At 50.0% G+C, this 21,688-nt stretch overlaps 1 protein-coding gene across 2 annotated transcripts in view; it reads left to right on the top strand.

The window, feature by feature from the left end:
* FSTL4 (follistatin like 4) overlaps nucleotides 1-21,688 on the top strand; it is a 447,609-nt gene that overhangs the window by 200,418 nt on the left and 225,503 nt on the right. For both annotated transcript variants that reach the window (XM_025292703.3, XM_006065073.4), the window contains exon 4: nucleotides 7,138-7,386. In XM_025292703.3, the coding sequence (XP_025148488.2) occupies nucleotides 7,138-7,386 (249 nt within the window). The remainder of the gene's footprint in view (nucleotides 1-7,137; nucleotides 7,387-21,688) is intronic.

The raw sequence follows: 21,688 nt of genomic DNA on the forward strand, positions 1-21,688 counted from the left end.
AAAATTACCCAGAACTTGGGAATAAGGCCAAGGGAGGGTGGCAAGTCCTCTTGTGTCATACAGGAACATCTTTTAACAGACTCACCCCCAAATGCTTACACCATTCTGAACTAGGGAGTTATATCTCTGTTCACCTCATTAGTTTGTGTTCATCAAAGGCCCACACTCTGCAGTTACACATTAACTTGCAGATTTGTTTCCAGTAAAAATGCAAACTGTTTCTTTCTGGTGGAAAAAATAACCCCCAAAGGGTATGGTGTTCTTGCCCTGTAGGTCATTCCCGAGTTGTACATCTTTCCTGGCAGCCTTATCCCACCTAATCTCTCCAACACCCGTACCTCCACCAACTCTCCTTTGAACCAGCTGCACCTTCCTGAGGGTCCCTCATAACCGAGTTCAATAAATCTTAAACACTGCTCATTTTGTATCCTCATCAGAGTCCTGTTTTCAGGTTTTAGAGGAGTGTCCTTTGGCACTTACATTCTTCATCCCTGACCGGAAATAGTTACCTCCAGAAACCCTGCCCAGGGAGGTAGGACAGTGTGTAATATCCTAGTCTGGGCTTTGGTCTGCTGTAGAATTGGTTAGAATCAAACTCCTCAGGCAGAATTGAGAGCCTGCTGAGGGTTAGAAGTCCTTCTTCCCTCTGTGTGTGCCAGGCATTTCTGGCTTTGACTGATTGGTGTGTTTTGAAGCCAGTTTGTCAGACCTTAGTTTAGTATCTGTGAGCCACACACAGAACGGTAGCATTACCTTCCAGCGATGGGTAAGCACATGTTTCTATTAAGCTTTGGAAGCTGGAACATTGGTCAAGTGTTTCCGAGCTGGTCAAATTTCTTCTTTCAGGAAGCACACAGTAGTCTCGGCTTAGGATGCGCTGTGTGGTCACTGAGAGGACATCACGTCTGCCCAGCAGTCGCCTTAACAATTTCAGGGGAAAAGGCCAGAGGAGGGGGGCAGGGGGCCACTGAGGCTGAGACATCATAATGGAAGGAGGGGGTTGCGGGCCAGGTGTCCATGCATGATGATGCGTGGGCTTGGAATTCTGTGTTCTAAGATCCAAGCAGGACTTCCTCCTGTGACGCTGTGAGCCTATAGCCCTCAGAAAAGTTGCTAAATTGGCCTCCAGGCTGCGTATTCTTGGGATGTGTGAGCAGCAGCGATCCTGCTGGCCAGGAGTGCTGACATCTGTGTGTGTCCTGATGTTGGAGAAGTCCAGACTAGACATCTGAACCCTTCTGGCCTGGATTCCTTGAGGGAACTCATATTCCTGGCTGAGCTTATTATTCCAAGTCTGAGAGATTTGGGGTGAGACTCATTCAAATCTAGGCTCCACCACCTAAAATCTACTTGCTGTGTGACTATCGGCATGTCACTGCAGGACTCATATTTCCCAGTCTGTAAAGTGGGCAGATGTACATGCCACATTCAGAGTGAGGTCAGTGCATCTACCTTACAGGGCTGTTACGAGGGCTAAGTGAGGATTAGATAAGCTTGTGTAAATATTAGGAATGGTGGCTGGGGTGGAGGGTGAGGGGGCGGGTGTTGGAGGACAGGCCTTTCAACCAGGTGTGGAGCAGGCGGTGCTGAACCCAGGAGAGGGGGCTCCCCTCCAACACTGAGTTCCCACAAACTGACTGAAGCTTTCAGGGAGCCAGAGTCACCCCACTTCCCTGGGGGTACAGATGGACAAACAGCAAATTTGACTCTACAGATTGGTTCTGCCCTGTGAGATCTGCCCGGAAGCAATCCAGGCCTGACCCTGGTGCCGCTCTCCACTTGTTTTGTACCCTGGGCTCTGGCACCCCAAGTTGCTGTGCTGTCCAAGATCTGGGGCTCTGCCCCTTGACTTTCAGATCTCAGGTCAGCTCTCACCTCCTGTCTTCCCTGACCTCCAGATGGAAGCCGGCCCACTGCAGTGCCCTGTTTAACTCCTTCCTGGCCTTTTCTGCAGTCCACATTTGCCTTATATGTGTTCACTTGTTCACATTCTTGTGTGTCTTTCTGTGATGTCAGTGAACTGAAGACAGGGTCCCAGTCTGCCTGTGTCCCTGGCATCTAGAATAGGGTCTGTGGCCCATGGCAGGTGCTCCATAAATATTCATTGGATGAATGGGTGGATGGAGAGCTGGCTGGCAAGCACTCCTGAAGTGCCCAATTGTTACCCCCAACTCCACACAGTGTGTAGAAACTGCACTGGCTGTAGACCTGGCTCTCTGCCTGGCTCTCATACAAACCTGAATTCTGCAACCACTTCCAAGGCACTTGGGTGTCTTCTGTAATGACGGATTCAAAGTTTACAGACACCCTGTCTCCAGACCATCTTGGGCATGTCTAAGGTTGAGTTGTCAGGGAAGATGTGGGCAAGTACTGTGACCATTACCCAGCTCCAGCTGATACAGCCCACATCACTGCTCCTCTACACACACTCTTCCAAATGCAAGCCCTCACTCGAGGTCTTTAAAAAACCTGCCCACAGCACAAGATACAGGCTTCAGCTCCCTGCTGGATCCCTATCGATGCACAGAAGGTAATGCATATAATCTGTGTATGCCTATGTCTGCTGACAGGTGGGCCCTTCATCCCTGTACAAATACATTCTGTCTGCAGAAACCAGAGACCACTGCAGTGACAGGCAGGCATTTAGGGCAGGCAGCAGTGAGGCCATCAGCAGGCAGGGTGGCCAGTTCTTGGGACTGCATGTGCTGCGTCTCATCTTCAGTGTCCGCCTCCCACTCTCCTTGGCCTGTCTTGGGCCCTGCAGAGCCTGCAGCCACTGTTGTTGTTCACTCACTCAGTCGTGTCCAACTCTTTGTGACCCCATGGACCGCAGCACGCCAGGCTTCCCTGTCCTTCACTATCTCCCGGAGTTTGCTCAAATTCATGTCCATTGAGTCGGTGATGCCATCCAATCATCTCGCCCTCTGTTATCCCCCTTCTCCTCTTGCCCTCAATCTTTCCCAGCATCAGGGTCTTTTGCAGTGAGTCAGCTCTTCGCATCAGGTGGCCAAAGTATTGGAACTTCAATTTCAGCATCAGTCCTTCCAAAGAATGTTCAGGGTTAATTTCTTTTCAGATTGACTGGTTTGATCTCCTTGCAGTCCAAGGGACTCTCAAGAGTCTTCTCCAGCATCACAGTTCGAAGGCATCAATTCTTCGGTACTCAGCCTTTTTTCTTTTTTTTTTTTTACTGTCCAGCTGTAACATCTGTACATGACTCGTGATTCTGCAGCCACCATAGAACCATGCCATCACCTCACTAGGGCTTTGTGGTGGTGTGGGGCCAGGTAGTGGGGATTTCAGCTCCAGCCCTTCCCCAGGGGACTGAGGCAGTACTGCTTATAGAGAGACCGAGAATGACCGTCACAGGCCGTGTGAAGGGAGGGGCTTCCTCAGCAGGCGAGCCGAGGCTGAGTTCTCAGACGGAACACGCACGGGGCAAATGTACCTGAAGGCACTGAGCATCCCAGAGTGGAACACTAAGGGGTTTCCCCTCTGTGCTATTCAGGCCATATCCTGCTCGGAGAGGATGCCTGCTCATTAGTGTGCCTTGTGCAAGGAACCAGTTGAGACTGAGTCAGAGTTTGGAAGCAAAAGAGCCAAATTGTCTGTTCTCTGCCCTGCGGTCAATGGTGACAAAACAAGAAACGCTTCCTGCTCCGGGTGAATGGGGAAGGCTTGCTCCCTCTGATCCCTCCCCTCGGGTTGGGTGGCTTGTCTGACCACTGCTATCCTCCACTGCCTCCACCCATGCCCTGAGGTAGCAGTTCCGGGTCTGGGGCAGTCACGTGGAGAATCCTCATTTGAATCGCAGAGGGAGGCTTTAGCACTGACTGGTTACAGATGGACTTGTTTCTTCTGCCACCATAACTTTCATGTAACAATTCCCATGTCTGACTGTGTTCAGTAAATTTAATTAGTGTTGAAAAGCACTTATTTGGTGAGATGATCGGTTTCTAACCTGGGTAAATGACTTTCTTTATGACTATAAATTAAGCGCATTATATCTTTTCCAGGCATCATGGTCGTACCCATAAATACTGTAGGCAGTTGCTGGCAGTCTCACTTGGTTACCTTTCCTATTACTGGTTTATCATCGTCCTGGTAGGAGTGGGGAATTCATTCTGTTTTAATAACAAGGAGGAAGTGGCAACAAGGGACTCGTTTCTGAAACCACACTCGGCAGGTGTCTCAGTGGTGGGGCCGGGGCCCCTGTACCCCCATGCACAATGTTCTCAGCTCTTTGTGGGCCTGCCGGCCACAGACTGGGAAGGGCGGTGCAGGGCTTTCAAGCGACTTTTGTCCTCGTTGCAGATCATTAGAAATCACATATGTGCCAACAGCCCATTTCCATGTTGGAGAGAACCTGAGTGTTCTTGGCAGCTTGGATGAGCACAGGTCGGCATGAGTGTTTTCTTGATACTGGCCCCTCAGAGCGCAGCTTGGGAGAGGCCCCCAGAGCCACACTGGCAGGATGATCAGACCTGGGCAGTGCAGTGCTGCTTGCTCCTCAGGCGCTGGCTGCAGCCTGGGCTGTGGGCATCTCAGAGAGGAGGGTCAGGTAGAGGGGACTCTCCCCGTGCCTGCCCATGCGAACTGGCCCTTCCTTTGATGTTTGCACTGGACTAGGTGGTCTCTGAAGGGCCTTCCTGCTCTGCCCTCCTGGTTCCAGCCCCCTGTACCCCAGCAAAGGCCCATCTCTACAGACAGTGGCTTCCCCTTCGTACTGTCATCCCTCTGGCTCCCCACTTGGAGAAAGCAAGAGAGATACACCCCTAAGCAGATTGCTGCATATGGGCCTCCTCTACCCTCCCAGCCCAGCCTCTAGCCTGGGGGTTAAACAGAGTTAGGGAGGATAGCTTTGAAAACTATTGTGTTTCACAAATCCTGAGTCAATGATGGGGGCAAGGGCAAGAAGATAAAGGCTCTGTACCCTGGGCATCTCCTGAGGCCAGAGAGTCAGGCAGGCCCTCCTGGGCTCAGAGGATTCAGAGAGGGGCACTCCGACTGGCAGGGGCAGCAGAAATGGGCCCCAGGGGTACACTGAGGCTGAGGTACCCAGAGAGAGGGCATAGCCTGTCTGCGTGGGCAGCCCAGCCAGGGCAAAGCCCCCAAAGCAGCCACTGTGAGACCAGAGGCTCAGAAAGCTGGGCTCAGTGTCTTAAATGGAGCCACTAGTGGGTGTCCTTCACATCACACAGGAAAGTTGATGAAAATAGTGATACAAAGGCAGCATTGTCTTGGAAAGAAACAAAGGCTGATATTTTCAGAGCCTGTTAGTTTCTTCTGGTAGCCGCCAGCACTTTCCCGGGTAACCCAGGAGAATTTTGCTAATCAAACAGGCTCCGTGGCAAAGCAGCCATAGACACTGTGGTGGGGGGGCCTCCAGCCCAGAGCCTCCCACTGTCAAGCCAGCACCCCGGCTTCCTCTGCCCGTCAGCCTAGCCAGCAGGGCGAGCGGGGGCCCATGAATGCCCCTGAGTCTTTGCAGTGACATGCCAACAATTAGCAAAGTGGATAAAGGAGATTCACACGCCCACTTAGGATCTGTACTTTTATACTGCTAAGAGATATTTTGACCTTCTAGCTTATTATGATTCAAGAAAAAGTCAATATTTCTTAGTTTGCCAAGGCTGGAAGAATTTAAATGAGTTATTGAATCAAGCAGTTAATCTACTGATAACTGATTTTTTTCCTTTCAAATCTATAATGATGAAAAGCAGACTTAACCAAAAACAAGTTTTGCTTTTTTCCTTAGGCATTTTAATCCCATAGAGTAGGAGTTGAGGCTGAAAGTTCAGTCTTGACTGTCAGGGCCATTCTGTCTTGCCAATATTTTGAAGAAAATTTAATTAAAACTTAAAAGCAAAGACTTCTGTGGCCGTAAAATCTGTATACATGTTTCAATTATTTGTGTTTTGATATCCTTTTATAATTCACAGTTTCCTATCTGTTGCCATTAATGCCACGTGGCCATCATCCAGTTTTCTGGGCTCCTGAGGAATGTCCCATAGGTGATGGATGCTTGCTTAAGCGTCCACATAAGTGAGCCTTTTCAGCAAGAAACCACTCTGCCCCACTGCTCTGGTGTGTGAGCTCGGGACACCACTGCCTGAGATCATCATGGGTGTGTGTTGGGTACAGGAGACACACAGCACCACGGCAGCTGCTGTTTCCATGATCTCAGCCCTCCTGCCCACGGACACAGGCTGTGGTATTATGCCAGAAGGACTGTTGTTATTGCTAGTCAGTCGTGTCCAACTCTTTGCTACCCTATGGACTGTAGCCCGCCAGGCTCTTCTGTCCATGGAATTCTCCAGGCAAGAATACTGGAGTGGGTAGCTGTTCCCTGCTCCAGGGAATCTTCCCAACCCAGGGATTGAACCCAGGTCTCCCGCATTGCAGGCAGATTCTTTACCTTCTGAGCCTCCAGGGAAGGGCTGAGCAGTGGAGTGCCAGTGCTACCCCTGCTCCTGTGTCTTGGAGAACCGTACTCTTTCCAGAGGAAATGATCAACCTCTGACCTCCCTGCCTTGGCTGCCCCCATTCCTAAACACTTAGAGAACCACTTTCTCCTTACTCCACTGTTACTAGTCTCCACCATGGCTCCCCCGTGCCTAACATATCAGACTGAAGTTCCACTTGGCTCTCTGAATCTAGCAAGACAGACCCACATCTTGATACCCCTTACTTCCCACCCCCACTCCTGCACAAAACCCCTGCTCATGCCAGGTCTCCTCCCTAAGGCAGGCAAATGCTAGCTGCATGGTGGTTATAGGAACCTTGGCTCAAGCCCCCATCCCTTGGCAAGCCCTCCGCCTCTCAGTCAGCAGGGTCCATTGGTACCTTACCACCTCCGCATGGCCCTCTGTTGACTCCTCCCTCCCAGGACGGGCAGGGGTTGTGTCTGAGATGCTTGGTGGGAGCCAGACATAAAACCTGGGCTCTACATGACAGGGCATTGCTTGTAGCATTCCTGTCCACCACCCATTGGAGGGGCAGGGGCTCCATGCGGCACCTGAGCCCCGATGCCTTGGCTTCACAGACCCTGGCCAGCACAGCCTGAGATAGCCATGCAGGTGGCCCATGCCCGCGAGTGCTGGCGGCTGACCCTCTGTGTTTGTGTGCCTCGCGCAGGACTTTCCAGCCATGACGAGCTGCCGGCCTCCTGTGGGAAGAAGTTGTGTGGCCGCGGGAGCAGGTGTATGCTCAACAGAGAGACAGGGGAGCCCGAGTGCCGATGCCTGGAGGCCTGCCGGCCCAGCTACGTGCCTGTGTGTGGCTCAGACGGGAGGGTTTACGAAAACCACTGTGAGCTCCACCGTGCTGCCTGCCTGCTGGGGAAGAAGATCGTCATGGTCCGCAACAAGGACTGCTTCCTTAAAGGTAGGAAGATGGCTCTGTGCCTCTGTGCTTGTGGGTTTTATCATAGATCCTCTAATGCCTTTCTGACAAATGACCTGGGTGCTGAGTCTACAGGTTAAATGTGTTTTTAAAAAATAGAGAAAGAAGAAGGTTGGAGCCTTAAAAGCAGTAGCAGCGTTTCAGTGCTGTGTGTGCATTTGCGTCCACCTCCAGAGGCCCCTGCCCTTGAGGAAGGGCTGGGAGAGCAGAACCGGGCGGCCCAGGAAGTCTGGGCTGGTGCAGAGCCCATGTCCATAGCATCCAGGCTAAAAGACACTGCCCAGGTCTCTCTCGCAGGGTGGGTCCTGCCAGGTGGTGGCAGGGAGCACACCGACCCCTCTGCACTATGTCTCATGAATCAGAAGGTCACTCTGTGCATAGAAAGTAGTCAGATGGGCCCCTCCCCACCCCAGGACAGAGGTTCCCAGCATGGCAGTCACTCCAACTCTGGCCTAGAGTGGTCGTCTGGCCTGTCTAGAGCACCTCAGAGCAAGTTAAGGAAGGTCCTGCATGGACGTCAGACCATCTCCATGGAGGAGGGGGCCAAAGTGTTCATGCCCTGTCCTTGAGTGAGAAGAGCAGTGCCAGCTCCTGGCAGAGGGTAAGAGCCTCAGGGGCAAGGCCTGTGGCTCTTTGTACATGAATATCATCTTACTAACATGTGGCTCAAGGCCTTGTTGACACCAAGAAGGTGTCAACAGCTCACAGATGTTCCAAGACATGAGAGTTAGGCCACAAATTTCTGTGTCTGTGTGGCTGCGATGAATGGTGCGTGTCAGAGGCTGTAGAAGTGTTTGCGATGCTGAGCCCAAATGGTCACATGTGAATAATCTAGATGATGTGAGACAGCAGAAGCAGCTTGTGTGCACATGGGAACGGGTCCTCTGGCCTGAGCTGTGGGATCTTGGAGGTGGGGGGCCCACGTGGGCCTGCGTGAGGTCCCAGACCTGCTGTGGGGCAGGGCCGGGAGGGGAGGAGAAAGCTGGGATGGAGCCCTGCTGCCACTGAGTGCCTCTGACACTGACAGAGAGGGACTTCTGTGTGGCCACAGCTGGGGGCCTGGCCTCCAGGAGGAAGGGGCCAAGCTCAGGCCTCACTCTCCTAGGCATCAGGTCCATGTGGCAGGAGGAGTCACGATGCAGGAGCCCAAGTCTATGGGCCTCCTGTAACCCTAGAGAAGGTAGCTTTTCCTCCTCGCCCACGGGCCCTGGCAGGGGTTCCTGGAGCAGGTGGGTCTCTGGACTGTTGAGTTTATCCTGTGATGGGAAGAGTCTTGGACCCTTTCATGGGTGTGCTTGTGACATGAATGCTGAGGCACTTCAGAAATCACGAGGCCCAATATGGAAATCAAACCAAAACAAGCACAAGAAAAATGTCCGAGGCCTGGAAGCCCTGCCCAGTCCAGGCCTGCCTGTGCCTCAGCAGCGTGAGCACTAACACACTTGGCCACTTGCTCCAGCTTTATTGGTCATGTTGCATGTTATAGACTGACGTTCCATTCTCCAGTTGCCAGTATTCCCCCAGACTGCATCTTTCTAAAGGTTTGTATTTCTACATCAGAGTGTGCATGGCCTCCCTCACCATCTGTTGTTCAAACAGCATTTCTCATTTCACACGAGGGAAAGTCAACCACCACAGAACCTGCTGCGGTGAGGGGTGACGGGAGAGTTGGGAAGGGGCGAGCAGATTAGGTCTCGGTTCTGCTTCACACTGATTGAATTTATCCACCGAATCCTTCTGATTCAATGGGGTTTTCACTGATGTTGTGAAATCCCACCCACTCACCGTGGCAGCGCCGATCTCCAAACGATCCTTTTTCAATGCAGAGAGGTGCCTGCAAGGTTCCAGAGGGACCTGGGTTTGCAGGCCAGCTGTGCGACCTTGAGTGCGTGACTCCGCCTCTCTAGGCCTTTTGCTCAGCTGTTAAAAGGGGCTGCTGGCAGTTTCCACCTGCTCTGTGGAGAAAAGTAAATAAGACACAGCACAGAAACCACTTAGCACGGGCCAGATACATTACACATGTCGGGTATTAATGACACCTGTTGTCATCATTTATCTAATTCATGGTGGCCTCAGGCCTGGAGCAGGGAGACACACAAGCTGTGAGGGAGATGCAGAAGCAGAAACAAGGACTCCTGCCTGGAAGGTCTTGGGCTTGGACAGCTTGCTGGTAGATGGAGAGTAGAGGTGGGATGTGCTGAGAGTCAAGCTATCCTGGAGATGTCCACCTGCAGCTAGGGTTCCCCTTTCTACAGACCTCATCCCCTGGCTCTGAATCCCACAGAGAAGCCTTCACTGCCTCTGGTTCGGCATCAGCTCCAGTCCCAGGAGGCAGGAGGGCCAGCCGGCTTCTCCTCCCCTAGTGTTTCCATAGGGAATGCCCAGCAAGCAGTTCACTGACCCCAGGGTCCCAGTGGCCGTGGAGGCAGGCAAGCCCTAGGAGGGTGCTTTTGGGGAGAACCTTCATCTTTGCCAGAACCATGGCTTTCACAGGGAGCAGGAGGTAAATGGATGGACAGAGTGCTAGAGGGAGGCCGAATGGGATTCTTGGGGGAAAGGAGGGTGGGTTTAAAGGACAGCTTCCTACAGTCCTCACCCCAAGATGGCAGCAGAGTGTGTAATGCTGTCTTGAGCTCCAAGGATGACAATTTGTCTCTGTCCCATATGTCCAGGGAGTTATTGGTTCAGGAAACTTGAAAATGCCTTTCTACCTGTCTGAACAAAAATTCTAAAATCCTTCATGTTTCATTCTCTTTTCCCACCAGACTTTACAAAGAGAAGCTACGACTTCATTCTCTGGGGCTTTCTCCTACCCCCAGAAGTCACTATATTAGGATGGTCCTTATGGGGTTGGGGTGTGTGGAGCAAAGGGGATGTGGGCTTCCAGGCCGGGCCACCGCAGTTCAGAGCAGTCGCTCTGCCACCAGACCCGCCCCCCTGCACCCTTGTTGGGGGGGTGTCTTCTTGGGGGTACCACCTGGGGTCACACGGTGCTTACTGCTGTGCAAGGAAGGAGCGGCAGCGTTCAAAGACCACGCACAAGAAAACTTGTGCTAACACATTGTAGTTGCTATGGCAATGGAATACTGTGTGAATACAGAATGAGATACAACATCATTTAGGGATCATTCACTGGTGAGAAAATCAAAATTGAACTCTGCAGCCTTGTCTCAGAGGCCATTGGCAGCTTCCATACCAGCTCTCCTGACATCCGAAAAGTCAGGGGGATGATGGAGGTGGAATACTGTCTCTCTCCTTGGGGCAGAATTAGTCACATTTGTCCTCAGCACCAAAACACCAAGATAGTGGGTAGATTTCTCTGTACCTTTAACTTCTTCTAGAGTTTGTGTCTTAAGTTATCTTGTGACATGGCATTCCTTATTGTGTACTAGTTGGCACTTTTAAAATGATTTTTCTGACTCAGCTCTGAGTTCACGCTTTATCTCCTATGCTGTTGGAGAAGAGGAGTTTGCCTCTCAGCCATCACTCAGCACGCCAGGCTTGTATTATTTCAGATGATACAATGTCATAGTTAGGCAGTTTTCCAAACAAACCATGAAATTATGGAAGAAAGGAGCCTGTTAGAGGTTCAGTTCTGAACAGACCCTTAAGCTTCCTCGTCCCGCGTGGCATTTATAAGTGCACAAGTGCACCTTGGTGCTTCAGAGGGGAATTCCCAGACTCTTGAAATCAGAGGAAATAATTGCCACTTTATTTTGAAAGTTAAACATACAATAGGCTCACTAGCAAACCTTTTTTTTTATTTTCTGAAGGAATAAAAACTCAACCTTCTGTTACAAGTTAGCAGAGCAGATACAACTTGTTGCCAAAGACTTCTTTTCTTCTTTGGGGTATTTAGATGTTGTTGTTACTTTAGCATCTTATAGCTTTAGGAATATAAATTGAGTCCCATGCCTCCAGGGCATTTCCCCACTTTCAAGTCTCTTCTGCCCTGCCAGGGAGAGAGATTCTCATTCCCAGCTGTGTTGGCCCAGCCTCAGGCAGACTCTCAGCTTCCCCAGGTGTGGGGGCAGCAGGCACAGGGCTATGGTGGGGGAAGACGTCCTAGGGATTTGGTTGCACTCTGCTGGAGTGGTCCCTACAACAGGGACATGCTGGAGCCTGAGGAAGCATCATGGGGAGGCCCACACTGAGGGAGCAGGTGGCACAGGCCTGGAGGCATCACCTTGAGGCCAGCCATGGGACCGTTCCACGCTGCCCTGGAGAAGACACAGAGGCTCTCTCTGTCTCACTTACTATGTCTGTAAGACGGGGTGATGATAATGCCTACCTCATAGACTCTCGTGAGCATAAAATGAGCAGGGCTAGGCACATCGTCATGTGTGCTCTTCTCTAAGCAGTATCAGCATCACTCAGGATAATGGTGATGTCATGGCAAACACCAGGGCACAGTCAAGGGACGGATGCAGGAGGCTCTAAGAGCCCTGCTCACGTGTGATTACACTCGATATGGGCTTAGAAGTCAAGGGTGTGAATGTCCTGTGAACAAGGGGAAAGAAGAACATTTGTCTTCCATGTTTATTTAATGAATGACTAGAATTTGATCTCCAAATGATCAAAATTCTAAAACCTTTCCAACTGCCTTACTTTTTGAAAAGAAATGTAGTGAGTCATCCAAGTTCACCTGGTAAGCTTGTAGAGGTGGAAGAGAAGAACCAAGAACTCCTGATTCCAGGTCTAGAGGAAGGTTCTGGAATGCATGAAAGGGAGGGATTGGTCCACCTGAGGGTGAAAAGGGGAATGTCTAGGGAGGGAGCTGGAGAAAAGACAATTGAGATGAATCTTGAAGAGTGAATAAGGGCTTCATAGGGTGCAGACATGAAGTAGTAGTACCTGCAGACTCTCAGGACAGAGCAAGTGATTAAAATGCGGGTCCTGACAGGGAGCTGGGGTTGATGAGGGAGACTATGGATGAATGGAGACAAGAGAATAAAAGATAGGCCTGTGTGCCAACCTAGGTAGTTTGAACTCAAGTGGACTGTCAGATAGTCCAACCTTCCCATTTCCCCACATGGGGACCCAGAGCCCCAGCGAGGCCCCTAGTCCTCGGGCTCTGCTGCTGTAGTCCACCCTTCATCATCACCCCCAACTTTGGGGCTCTTTTTAATTCAGTCCCAGCAAGTCATGTTCACAGTAGGCGAGACTGCCTTTTCCTTTCCCCCCAGGAGACTTTGTGGAGTGAGGACTCAGGCGCCATGGTCAGTGGGCAAGGCCCCTCTGCTGGGCTGGGCCTCCTGGCTGTGCAGGTCTGTAAGGGGCCCAGCTGGGAGCTTCTCCAGGAAAGCCCGCTGAGTTATCCTGAACTCACAGCCCCTCCCCGCACAAGAACACCAGCCACTTCCTCTCCCCTAAGGAAGGAGTGGGAAACTTGGCAGCTGCCAGAGGGGCCCAGAGACGAAAATCAGAGCCTCTGGGGTGTGCCCTCCTTTAGCATGCTCTGGCCTCTTGGCACTGGCCTCCACTTTCTCCCCACCCCCTTCCTGTTTCCAGTTTCTTCCAATTGCCCTTCCACTCCCGGCCCCACCTCCATTCTATCAAAGGCCACGACTGCTTCCCCAGGCCTGGCAAAGGAATCTCTCTGTACCTTCCTGGCCTTCCCTGTGAGCTCCACACAGGGGAATGTGGCCATTTTCCACCAAGCTGTCTTACTCAAAGATGTTGGTTTGTTTTTAATTTTATTGAAGTATAGTTGATTTACAATGTTGAGTGTACAGCAAAGTGACTCAGTTATACATGTGTATTCTTTTTCATATTCTTTTCCATCATGGTTTATCACAGGATATTGAATATAGTTCCCTGTGCCATACAGTAGGAGCTTGCTGTATAGCCATCCTATATGTCATAGTTTGCATCTGCTAATCCCAAACTCCCAATCCTTCCCTCCCCGACCCCTCGCCTCTTTGAAGTGAAGTGAAAGAAGCTCAGTTGTGTCTGACTCTTTGCAACCCCATGGATTATACAGTCCATGGAATTCTCCAGACCAGAATACTGGAGTGGGTAGCCGTTCCCCTCTCCAAGCGATCTTCCCAACCCAGGGATTGAACCCAGGTCTCCCACATTACAGGTGGATTCTTTACCACCTGAGCCAACAGGGAAGCCCACTCACCCCTTTGGCAACCACAAATCTGTCCTGTATATTTGTGGACCTGTTTTTGCTCCATAGGTACTCATTTGTGTAGTATTTTAGATTCCACTTGTAAGTGATATCATATGGCATTTGTCTTTTTGTTTCTGATTTACTTCTCTTAGTACGATAATCTCTAGGTCCATCCATGCTCCCTCAAATGGCATTATTTCATTCTTTTTGATGACTAAGTAGTATTCCATCATATGTATCTATGTATGTACATAGATGCATGTACATTTATCTGTTTATCTCCTGATAGACACTTAGGTTGTTTCCATGTCTTCACTACTGTGAATAGTGCTGCTATGAACATAGGGATGGATTTATCTTTTTAAATTTAGTTTAGTCTGAGTATACACCAAGCAGTGGGATTACTAGATTATATGGCAGCTCAATTTTTTTTTTTTTTGAGGAATCTCCAAACTGTTTTCTGTAGTGACTGAACCAATCTACATTCCCACCAATACTGTAAAAGGGTTCCCTTTTCTCCACATACTCTCCAGAATCTATTATTTATCAGCTTTTTAGTGACGACCATTCTGACTGGTATGAGGTGCTACCTCATTGTAGTTTTGATTTGCCTTTCTCTACTGATTAGCAATGATGAGCATCTTTTCATGTGCCTATTGGCCATCTGTATGTCTTCTTTGGAGAAATGGTTATTTAAGTCTTCTGCCCATCTTTCAGTTGGATTGTTTGGGGGGTTTTGTTATTGAATTGTAGGAGCTGTGTGTATACTTTGGAAATTAAGCCCTTGTCAGTTGCATTATTTGCAAATATTTTCTCCCATTCCATAGGTTGTATTTTCACTTTGATTATGGTTCCCTTTGCTGTGCAAAAGCTTATACGTTTGATCAGGTCCCATTTGTTTATTTTGGCTTTTATTTGTATTGCCTTGGGAGACTGACCTAAAAAAACACTGATACAATTTATGGTAGAAAACATTTTGCCTGTGTTCTCTTCTAGAAGTTTTATGGTGTCATGTCTTATTTTTAAGTCCTTAAGCCATTTTGAGTTTATTTTTGTGTGGTGTGAGGGTGTGTTCTAGCTTCATTAATTTACATGCAGCTCTCCAACTTTCCCAGCACTGCTTATTGAAGAGATAGAGACATTGTTGAATGTCCGCTGGGTGGCCAGGCTGTGCAGGACCTGAGGGCACCAGCAGGGTCAGGACTGGAGGCCTGACTTCACAGAACTAACAGCCAAAAGAAAGGTCAGAGTCGTGTCTGCAGCACCCCTATGGGCCGTTGTATGGCCATGCTGTAGCCAGAGACATCCCCAAGACCTCAAGGACCAATGGAAGTCTTCATGGACCGTCTCCTTGCAGCCTCCCCCATAGGTTCTGCCAGCATCAAAGCATCAGCAATAGCCTCCCAGCACAATGGCCCTTGGGTCCCAGTCATCCCATTTATAGTACTGCTTCCACGATCAAGAAACATAACTTAAACATGTGTCTTCTCTGGATATTTACTCTAGATTTTATGCAAGAAGTGAGCACCCTGCAAGGGTACAAGGCTGCTATCAGTTCAGCATTTGTGGTGTGCTTCACAGAACTGCCACACTTTGGATGAATTAATTATATTTCAGTAATTAAAAATTGTTAATAACTTATTGAGCTGAGAAAGTCTTGTACTGCATTGATTTCACTTATGGAAACAAGTTGCAGTCTCTGAGGCCCCTACAGTGTTCCCTGTTCTTTCCCAGCACCCGCTCCTTATTCCAACCACTTCTCTGTGTCCATTGACAGACTCACACATTCTCATGCTAAAGCCAAGCAGAGCTGGCTTTATCCCAGCATCCCTCAGGTACCATTTCTCCTCTCCCTTTTCCTCTCTCCCAGTCACCCAAAGCCTTGCCTGCGCTAGCTGCCTCCACTTCTCCAGCTCCCCCCACACTCTGCCCACCAGGGTCTGCACCTGGCTCCTGTCCCCACCAAGATCACTCTGCCCTTGTAAATTACAAGGCCAGGTAGTGCTTTCCAGGCCTTGTCTTACTACATTCCTCCCACAGTGCTATCGTCACTCTTCCTGGTCCTGCCAGCCCCAGCCCTTCTGACTCTTCCCAGGCCCCCTGTCCTGGCTCCTGGTCAGATACTTCTTCAAACCCATCTTCCACATGGCTTTAAGAGTGACCCCTCCAAGAGGTAACTCTGGCCACGTTGCTCTGCTGCTTGAACTCTTCCTTCCATTTATTCAGAGAACATTTACTTCTTATGAGTCACGTCTTCTCTGGGCACTGAGAATACAGCAATGCACAGACAAGACAGGATTCCTGCCCTCGCGGTGCATACAGTTTTGTAAGGGGGCAGTAAGCAAGAGATAAGGTGTCTTAGGCAGTGACACGTGCCATGGAGAAGAGGAAGACAGGAAAAGAAGTTACAGAATCTAACATGAGAAGTGAGTTTTGAGCAAAGGCCTGGAGGAGGCTGGGAGGTTAGGGAGCAAGGTATTTGAATATCCAGGGAAAGAAATAGCTGGTGCACAGATCCTGATGTAAACGCTCTCCTGGAACATTTGGGGATCAAAAGGGGGCCGGGGCTGCTGGAGCCAAACACAGAAAGTGAGAGACATCCAAGAGGTGAAGAGACACATCCTCCAAGTGGGGCCTTGTCAGCACTGAAAACCCAAACTCTCAGCCACCATGCCATGTTTTCTTTCTAGTTTTCAGCACCCCCACCCAGGGATGGCCTTGAGGGGACCTCCTCCTTCATCACCACCCAGGAAGCTGGGAGGGGTGTGCCATGGGCTGGAAAAGATGGCCTGTCTAGGAGCTCATCATCACATATTTCTAGCTTCACCCTTTAACTGAGATAAACCTACAGGGCCCAGAGGATTTCCTGCATAATTTCCAAGCTACCATCAGAGCTTCTAGCAAGAGCAGTGTCCTCCCTTGGTTCTAACTTCTTGTTAGCTGGCATGTTGTTGTTCAGTCGCTAAATCATGTCTGACTCTTTGCGACCCCATGGACTGCAGCACTCCAGGCTTCTCTGCCCTTCACTATCTCCCAGAGTTTGCTCAGATTCATGTCCATTGAATCAGTGATGCCATCCAACCATCTCATCCTTCTCCTTGTGCCTTCAATCTTTCCCAGCATCAGGATCTTTTCCAATGAGTCAGTTCTTCACATCAGGTTGCCAAAATATTGAAACTTCAGCATCAATCCTTCCAATGAATAGTCAGGATTGATTTCCTTTAGGATTGACTGATTTGATCTTCTGGCTGTCCAAGGGATTCTCAAGAGTTAGAGTACATATCTTGCTATCCTAGGTGTCCTTATGAGTGGGGAAATGTGATTTGTCTTCCCATCCTTTGCTTTTTGAGATGTTCCATTCATTTCATAGATGAATGCACAGATTGATGATTATGTGTTAAATGGGGCTCACACAGTTCCTGAGGGTGCCCCATGTGAGAGGATGGGAAGGCCTAGCTGGAAGCCCTCCATTCAACACAAGTCACAGGGTCCCAGTCGAAGAGGCGTGGATTCATGAGGAATCCTCCTCAGATTCTGTTCCCTGATGACATAAGGAATTGAGGGGACGTGAGGGAGGAGGGAGGCAGAAGAAGGTGGAGTGGGGGGTGACATGGAGCGTCCTGCTCCCCAAGCTTCTGTGTAGAAGGCTGCTCAGGAAACGCCCTGCATGAAGAGAAGGGAGGCCCTTGGTTCAGGGTGCTTAGCACCACTTAGTGGAGCCCACGGCCAGCACTTAGGGAGCTTTGGATGATGATCAGAAGTCAGATGTTTAATTACTGGAGTGAGAAGAAGTTGATTTGGGACTTCTTTAAGGTTCTCCCCTATTGCGCCTTCAATTAAGATCAAGGCCCCCGTGTAGCAGCCGCTAAATGACACCGCATATTGAATCTCTGTGCTCAAGCAGTTTATCTAATTATCTGTGTGACAAACTCAGCAGCTGTCAGACCAGCCACAACTCAAATATGTTGACTCTGTCCCTGCCTAAAAGTGTTTGCTGCTTACTAACAGGCTGAGGGCAAGGGCTCTCTGGCTCTTCTGGGCACGCGGAGTCCCTCTCAGGTTCTGTTCCCTGATGACATAAGGAGCTAAAGGGGCCAGTGGCTGGGAGGACAGTGGGTCCATGAGTCCAGTAAGCCTGTTCTTGGTTCTTGACCCCACCCAACCCCCGAACTCACCTGCAGCCCCTGTGGCTGACGCGGGTGCCCAGACTCTCTGCTTGCTTTTCTGGACAGGGAAGCAAGGTACTAGTCTGAACCATCTTTTTTCTCCAAAGAGAGGGAGGTGCCACTTACCACTGTGCCAAATTAACTGAAACCAGTCAGGGGAGTTGCGGGGTGGAGTGGTCATGGGGTAGCCCAGGGAGAGGTAACCTTCCCCAGCAGAGTGGGCTCCTCAAAGGCATGCTTAAGGAGATCTAGGTCTCTAGAGTGGAGCTGAGTCCCCGCCCGGGACAGCCAAGGGACAGAGCTACAGATAGCCGGGGCCCAGTCCTCCACAGCGTCCTGAGGTGCAGGAACCGCCCATGTTCCTATTGTGGATAGACTTGTGCCCAGCCCTGTGCCAGGTGCCACGGAGGAGCAGTGTCCAGAACATGGGGTGTTCTTGAAGCTGCTGAGGGCAGAGCTCCCCAGGGACTCCCAGACTTGGGCACCTGGTCCCCACAAGCCTGCCCTCTGACCTGCTTCTCATTGTGCTTGCTTCTGCTTTGGTGGGTTCCAAGCCCTCATTAATGAAGGTATTCGCAGTGAAACTGTTAGTACTTTCACAAATCTCCCCTAAATGAAAGTAGTAAAATCACTTTGCTTGCAGGTAATTAAAATCACCAGATATGGTGAACCCCATTCACTTGTTACAAACAGGGGATGTGAGTGGTATGCGTCTCTCTGTCGCGGGAAGAAAGGGCTCATCCAGTGGCCTGGCAGGCGTGTCTGTTTCCTGCTCTTCCGTAGGGGATGGTGTCCCGCTGCCTGTCCCTCAGCCCACTGCCGCCCACTTTGGTCAGCTGAGGTGCAGCTGCAGGCCTGTCCCTGTAGTCTAGAAGATGCCTCTGTGAGCCCCGCCTGCCCTGCTCAGGGTGCCCAGCTGAGCTCTCTGATCCTCTGCCCACACCTCATCCTCTCTCCCCGTCCCCACCTCTCCCACCTCTCCTTCTCCCGTTCGCTTGTGTTCCTGCTCACCCCCACCCCCTGCCAGACAGGAGTAGCATGAAGGTCTTGTTTACGTGCTAGGCTTTTCTCAGTAAACACTCTGCTCATGGTGTTTTCTGTCTGGTTGGTTTTTACTGAAGTATAGTTGATTTGCAATATTGTATTAGTGTCAGGTATGTATCAACATGATTCAGATATATATATGTGTATATATATTTTTTGGTATGTGTTTATGTTATCCTTTTTTAAAATTCTTTCCCATTATAGGTTATTACAGGATGCTCAGTATAGTTCCTTATGGTATACAGTAAATCCTTGTGGTTTATTTATATATGGGAGTGTGCATCTTTTAATCCCATATTCCCAATATATCCCTCCCCACCCCCCACTCCTACTTTGGTAACCGTTAAGTTTGTTTTCTGTGTCCATCTGCTCATGGTTTTAAAGCAACAAACTCTCCATTTTAAAGAGTTTTATGGCTCTCAGGGCAAACAGTTGTAGGTATCAGGAAGACCTAATGAGAACAGGGATCTGTTAAGAAGGAAGGCAGAGCCCACTGCTGGGAAATGTGGTTTCTTTCCTGTGAGAAATGCCGGCAGGAGCCCATGGACTCATTTAGAGAAACAGTCGGCAGGAAGCAAGATGCACCCTTGAACGTGCCTGTCTAGAAGATTGGGGAAAGAAGTAACTCCAGCTGAAGGCTCCGCCAGGCTTCCTTTGGTTGCAGCTCCACAGAGACTCAGTTGGCTACATTTACAATCTCCAAAAATTGCAGCAAATTATTATGAGTTCACACATCTCATCCTTTTGAAGAGATCAGAGGTTTGGATGAGAATAGAAGGCAGGTAACACAAGCAGCGCGTGCTGCACCCAAACCTGGGTACTTCATCACTGTTTCTCACCAGTCCCACACAGCCCTCCCAGATAAAGACTGTTATGGTCCCTACTTGGCAGATGAGGAAACTGAGGCTCAGAGAGGTTTAGTGACTTGTCCAAGACCACTTAGCTGGTGAGGAGGAGAGCTGCCCTCCAAACTCACGTCTCTTTTTGATTGTGAATGTTACATGTTGTCCTAGCACCTACTGCTCTGCCACATCCTTCTCTTATACCTATAGTGATTTTTATAATTAATGAAAGGAAACAAGCTTTGAAACTCTTCAGACCCGTAAAGCACTAGGTGATTGTTGCTCACCGTCGTTTTATAAAACTCACAGGCAGATGGTGCCTGTGTCCATGTTCTGTTCTGAGGGAGGGATTTTCACACATGGAGCTGACAGTAACCTTGCTGTGCCACTCTTGTCTCAGCAAAGAAATGGTGTTTTTTAAAAAACATTTCTTCCTTTATGGTCTTTGCTCTTCTTATGCTTTCTGTGTGTGTGCTGATTTTTATAAAAGGACAGAGATGTTTCAGTGAGCCCTGCCCAGTCTGGCCCTGGGTCAGGATGATGAGCTGGGAACCAAGCACATGTGTTCTCCTCAGAGGCACCAGTGGACACGGCAGACTTGGGGCCAAGCCACCGGCCAGGCCTGCTGCGAGCAGACTCAGCCTCTCACTGCAGCCTCAGGTGGACTCCTGGGGGGACCAGCGGCCTCTGGGATGGCCTGAGATGGTGCTCCTAGAGAAGGGGGTCTGAGCGGGTGTGATCAGGAAAAAGGCTGCATCGTGCAGGATTTCCAAGCAGCTACAGGGTGTGCCCTGACTTAATTCCACCTGTTTGCTCACGTTACCAGAGCAAGTAAAGCAGTGGGCCTGTCCTCAACATTATGTGGACCAAGTCTCACCCTTGGTTTCAGGATTACTTAAAATAACCTGGGATTCTTATATTTGGCCATTCATGATTTGCCAAGACTCGACAACTCAATGTTTCATTTATTTTTCAAGTTTTATGCATCAGGCCCAGTTCAGGGGTGGGGACTCAAGAGGACTGTGAGGTGGCCCTGCCCATGGAGAGCTCACAGTGGAGATGCACGTAAAGCTGGGTGAGGAGCACCATGGTGGAGCACCTCTAGTCTGTTATGGAAGGAACCAGAAGACCTCCCTGGGGAGGTGCCATCTGGGCTGAGAACTAAATGATGGGTAGAAATGGGTGAGTCAGAGAGGGAAGAAAAAGGCCTTTTAGGCCAAGGGTTAGGATGTGAAGCCAGTATGGGGAGCCACAAGCCACCTGCTGTTTTCCCAAATACAAATTTCTAGCTGAGAGGACAGTGCAGCAAGAGATGAGTCTGGGGAGGGGCTCTGGCCAAGCCAGGGCTAGACCTTGAACTTTGGGTTATAGGGATGGCTTTTCTTTTGCAGGCAGGATTGGAGTCTTAATAGTTGAGCTGGTGTTTAGAAGCATCACCCAGCATTGCCATGAGGAGCAGCTTCAGGCTGAGCCCAGTGAGGAAGCATTTGATACATGCAATGGAGAGACGTGGGAGCCTGAATTAAGGGAGTGAACAGACTGGGGAACTCTTCAGGAAAAATCAGTTTGGCAGGATCAGAGACTGGTTGGACACACTGGGAGAAGGAGGTGGAGGTGACATGGAGGCTCAAAGCCTGGACACAACGCATGCCTTTTCCCCAGAATGGGAATGCAGGGGTAGGAGCTGTGAGTGGTGGGCTCACCCCATCTGCTGTGGATGTGGGGGAGTCTACAGCCATGCAGGAAGGCTGGGCAGAGAGGGGCTCAGGTTCTATTAAAAACCTGCCGTCTAGACTTCAGCCATTCCTATCTGAAGAGACTTCCAAACAGTTGGGGGATGACAGAGTCAGGCCTGCCTCCTACCCCTACTGCATTAGTCAGGGCTCCCCAGAGACACAGAACCAATAGGCTGTGATTAGAGAGAGGAAGAGATTTAGTATAAGGAATTGGCTCATGTGATTGTGGAGGCCAAGATGTCCCAACTCTGCAGGACAGGCCAGCAGGCTGGAGACCCAGAAAAAGTCCGTGTTCTGTTTAGAATCTGAAGGCCATCTGCTAGAGAATTCTCTTACCTGAGGGAGAGTTGGTCTTTTTGTTCTAGTCAGGCCTTCAAC

The sequence above is a fragment of the Bubalus bubalis genome, chromosome 9 (assembly GCF_019923935.1).
Source record: "Bubalus bubalis isolate 160015118507 breed Murrah chromosome 9, NDDB_SH_1, whole genome shotgun sequence".
Taxonomy (NCBI): Eukaryota; Metazoa; Chordata; class Mammalia; order Artiodactyla; family Bovidae; genus Bubalus; species Bubalus bubalis.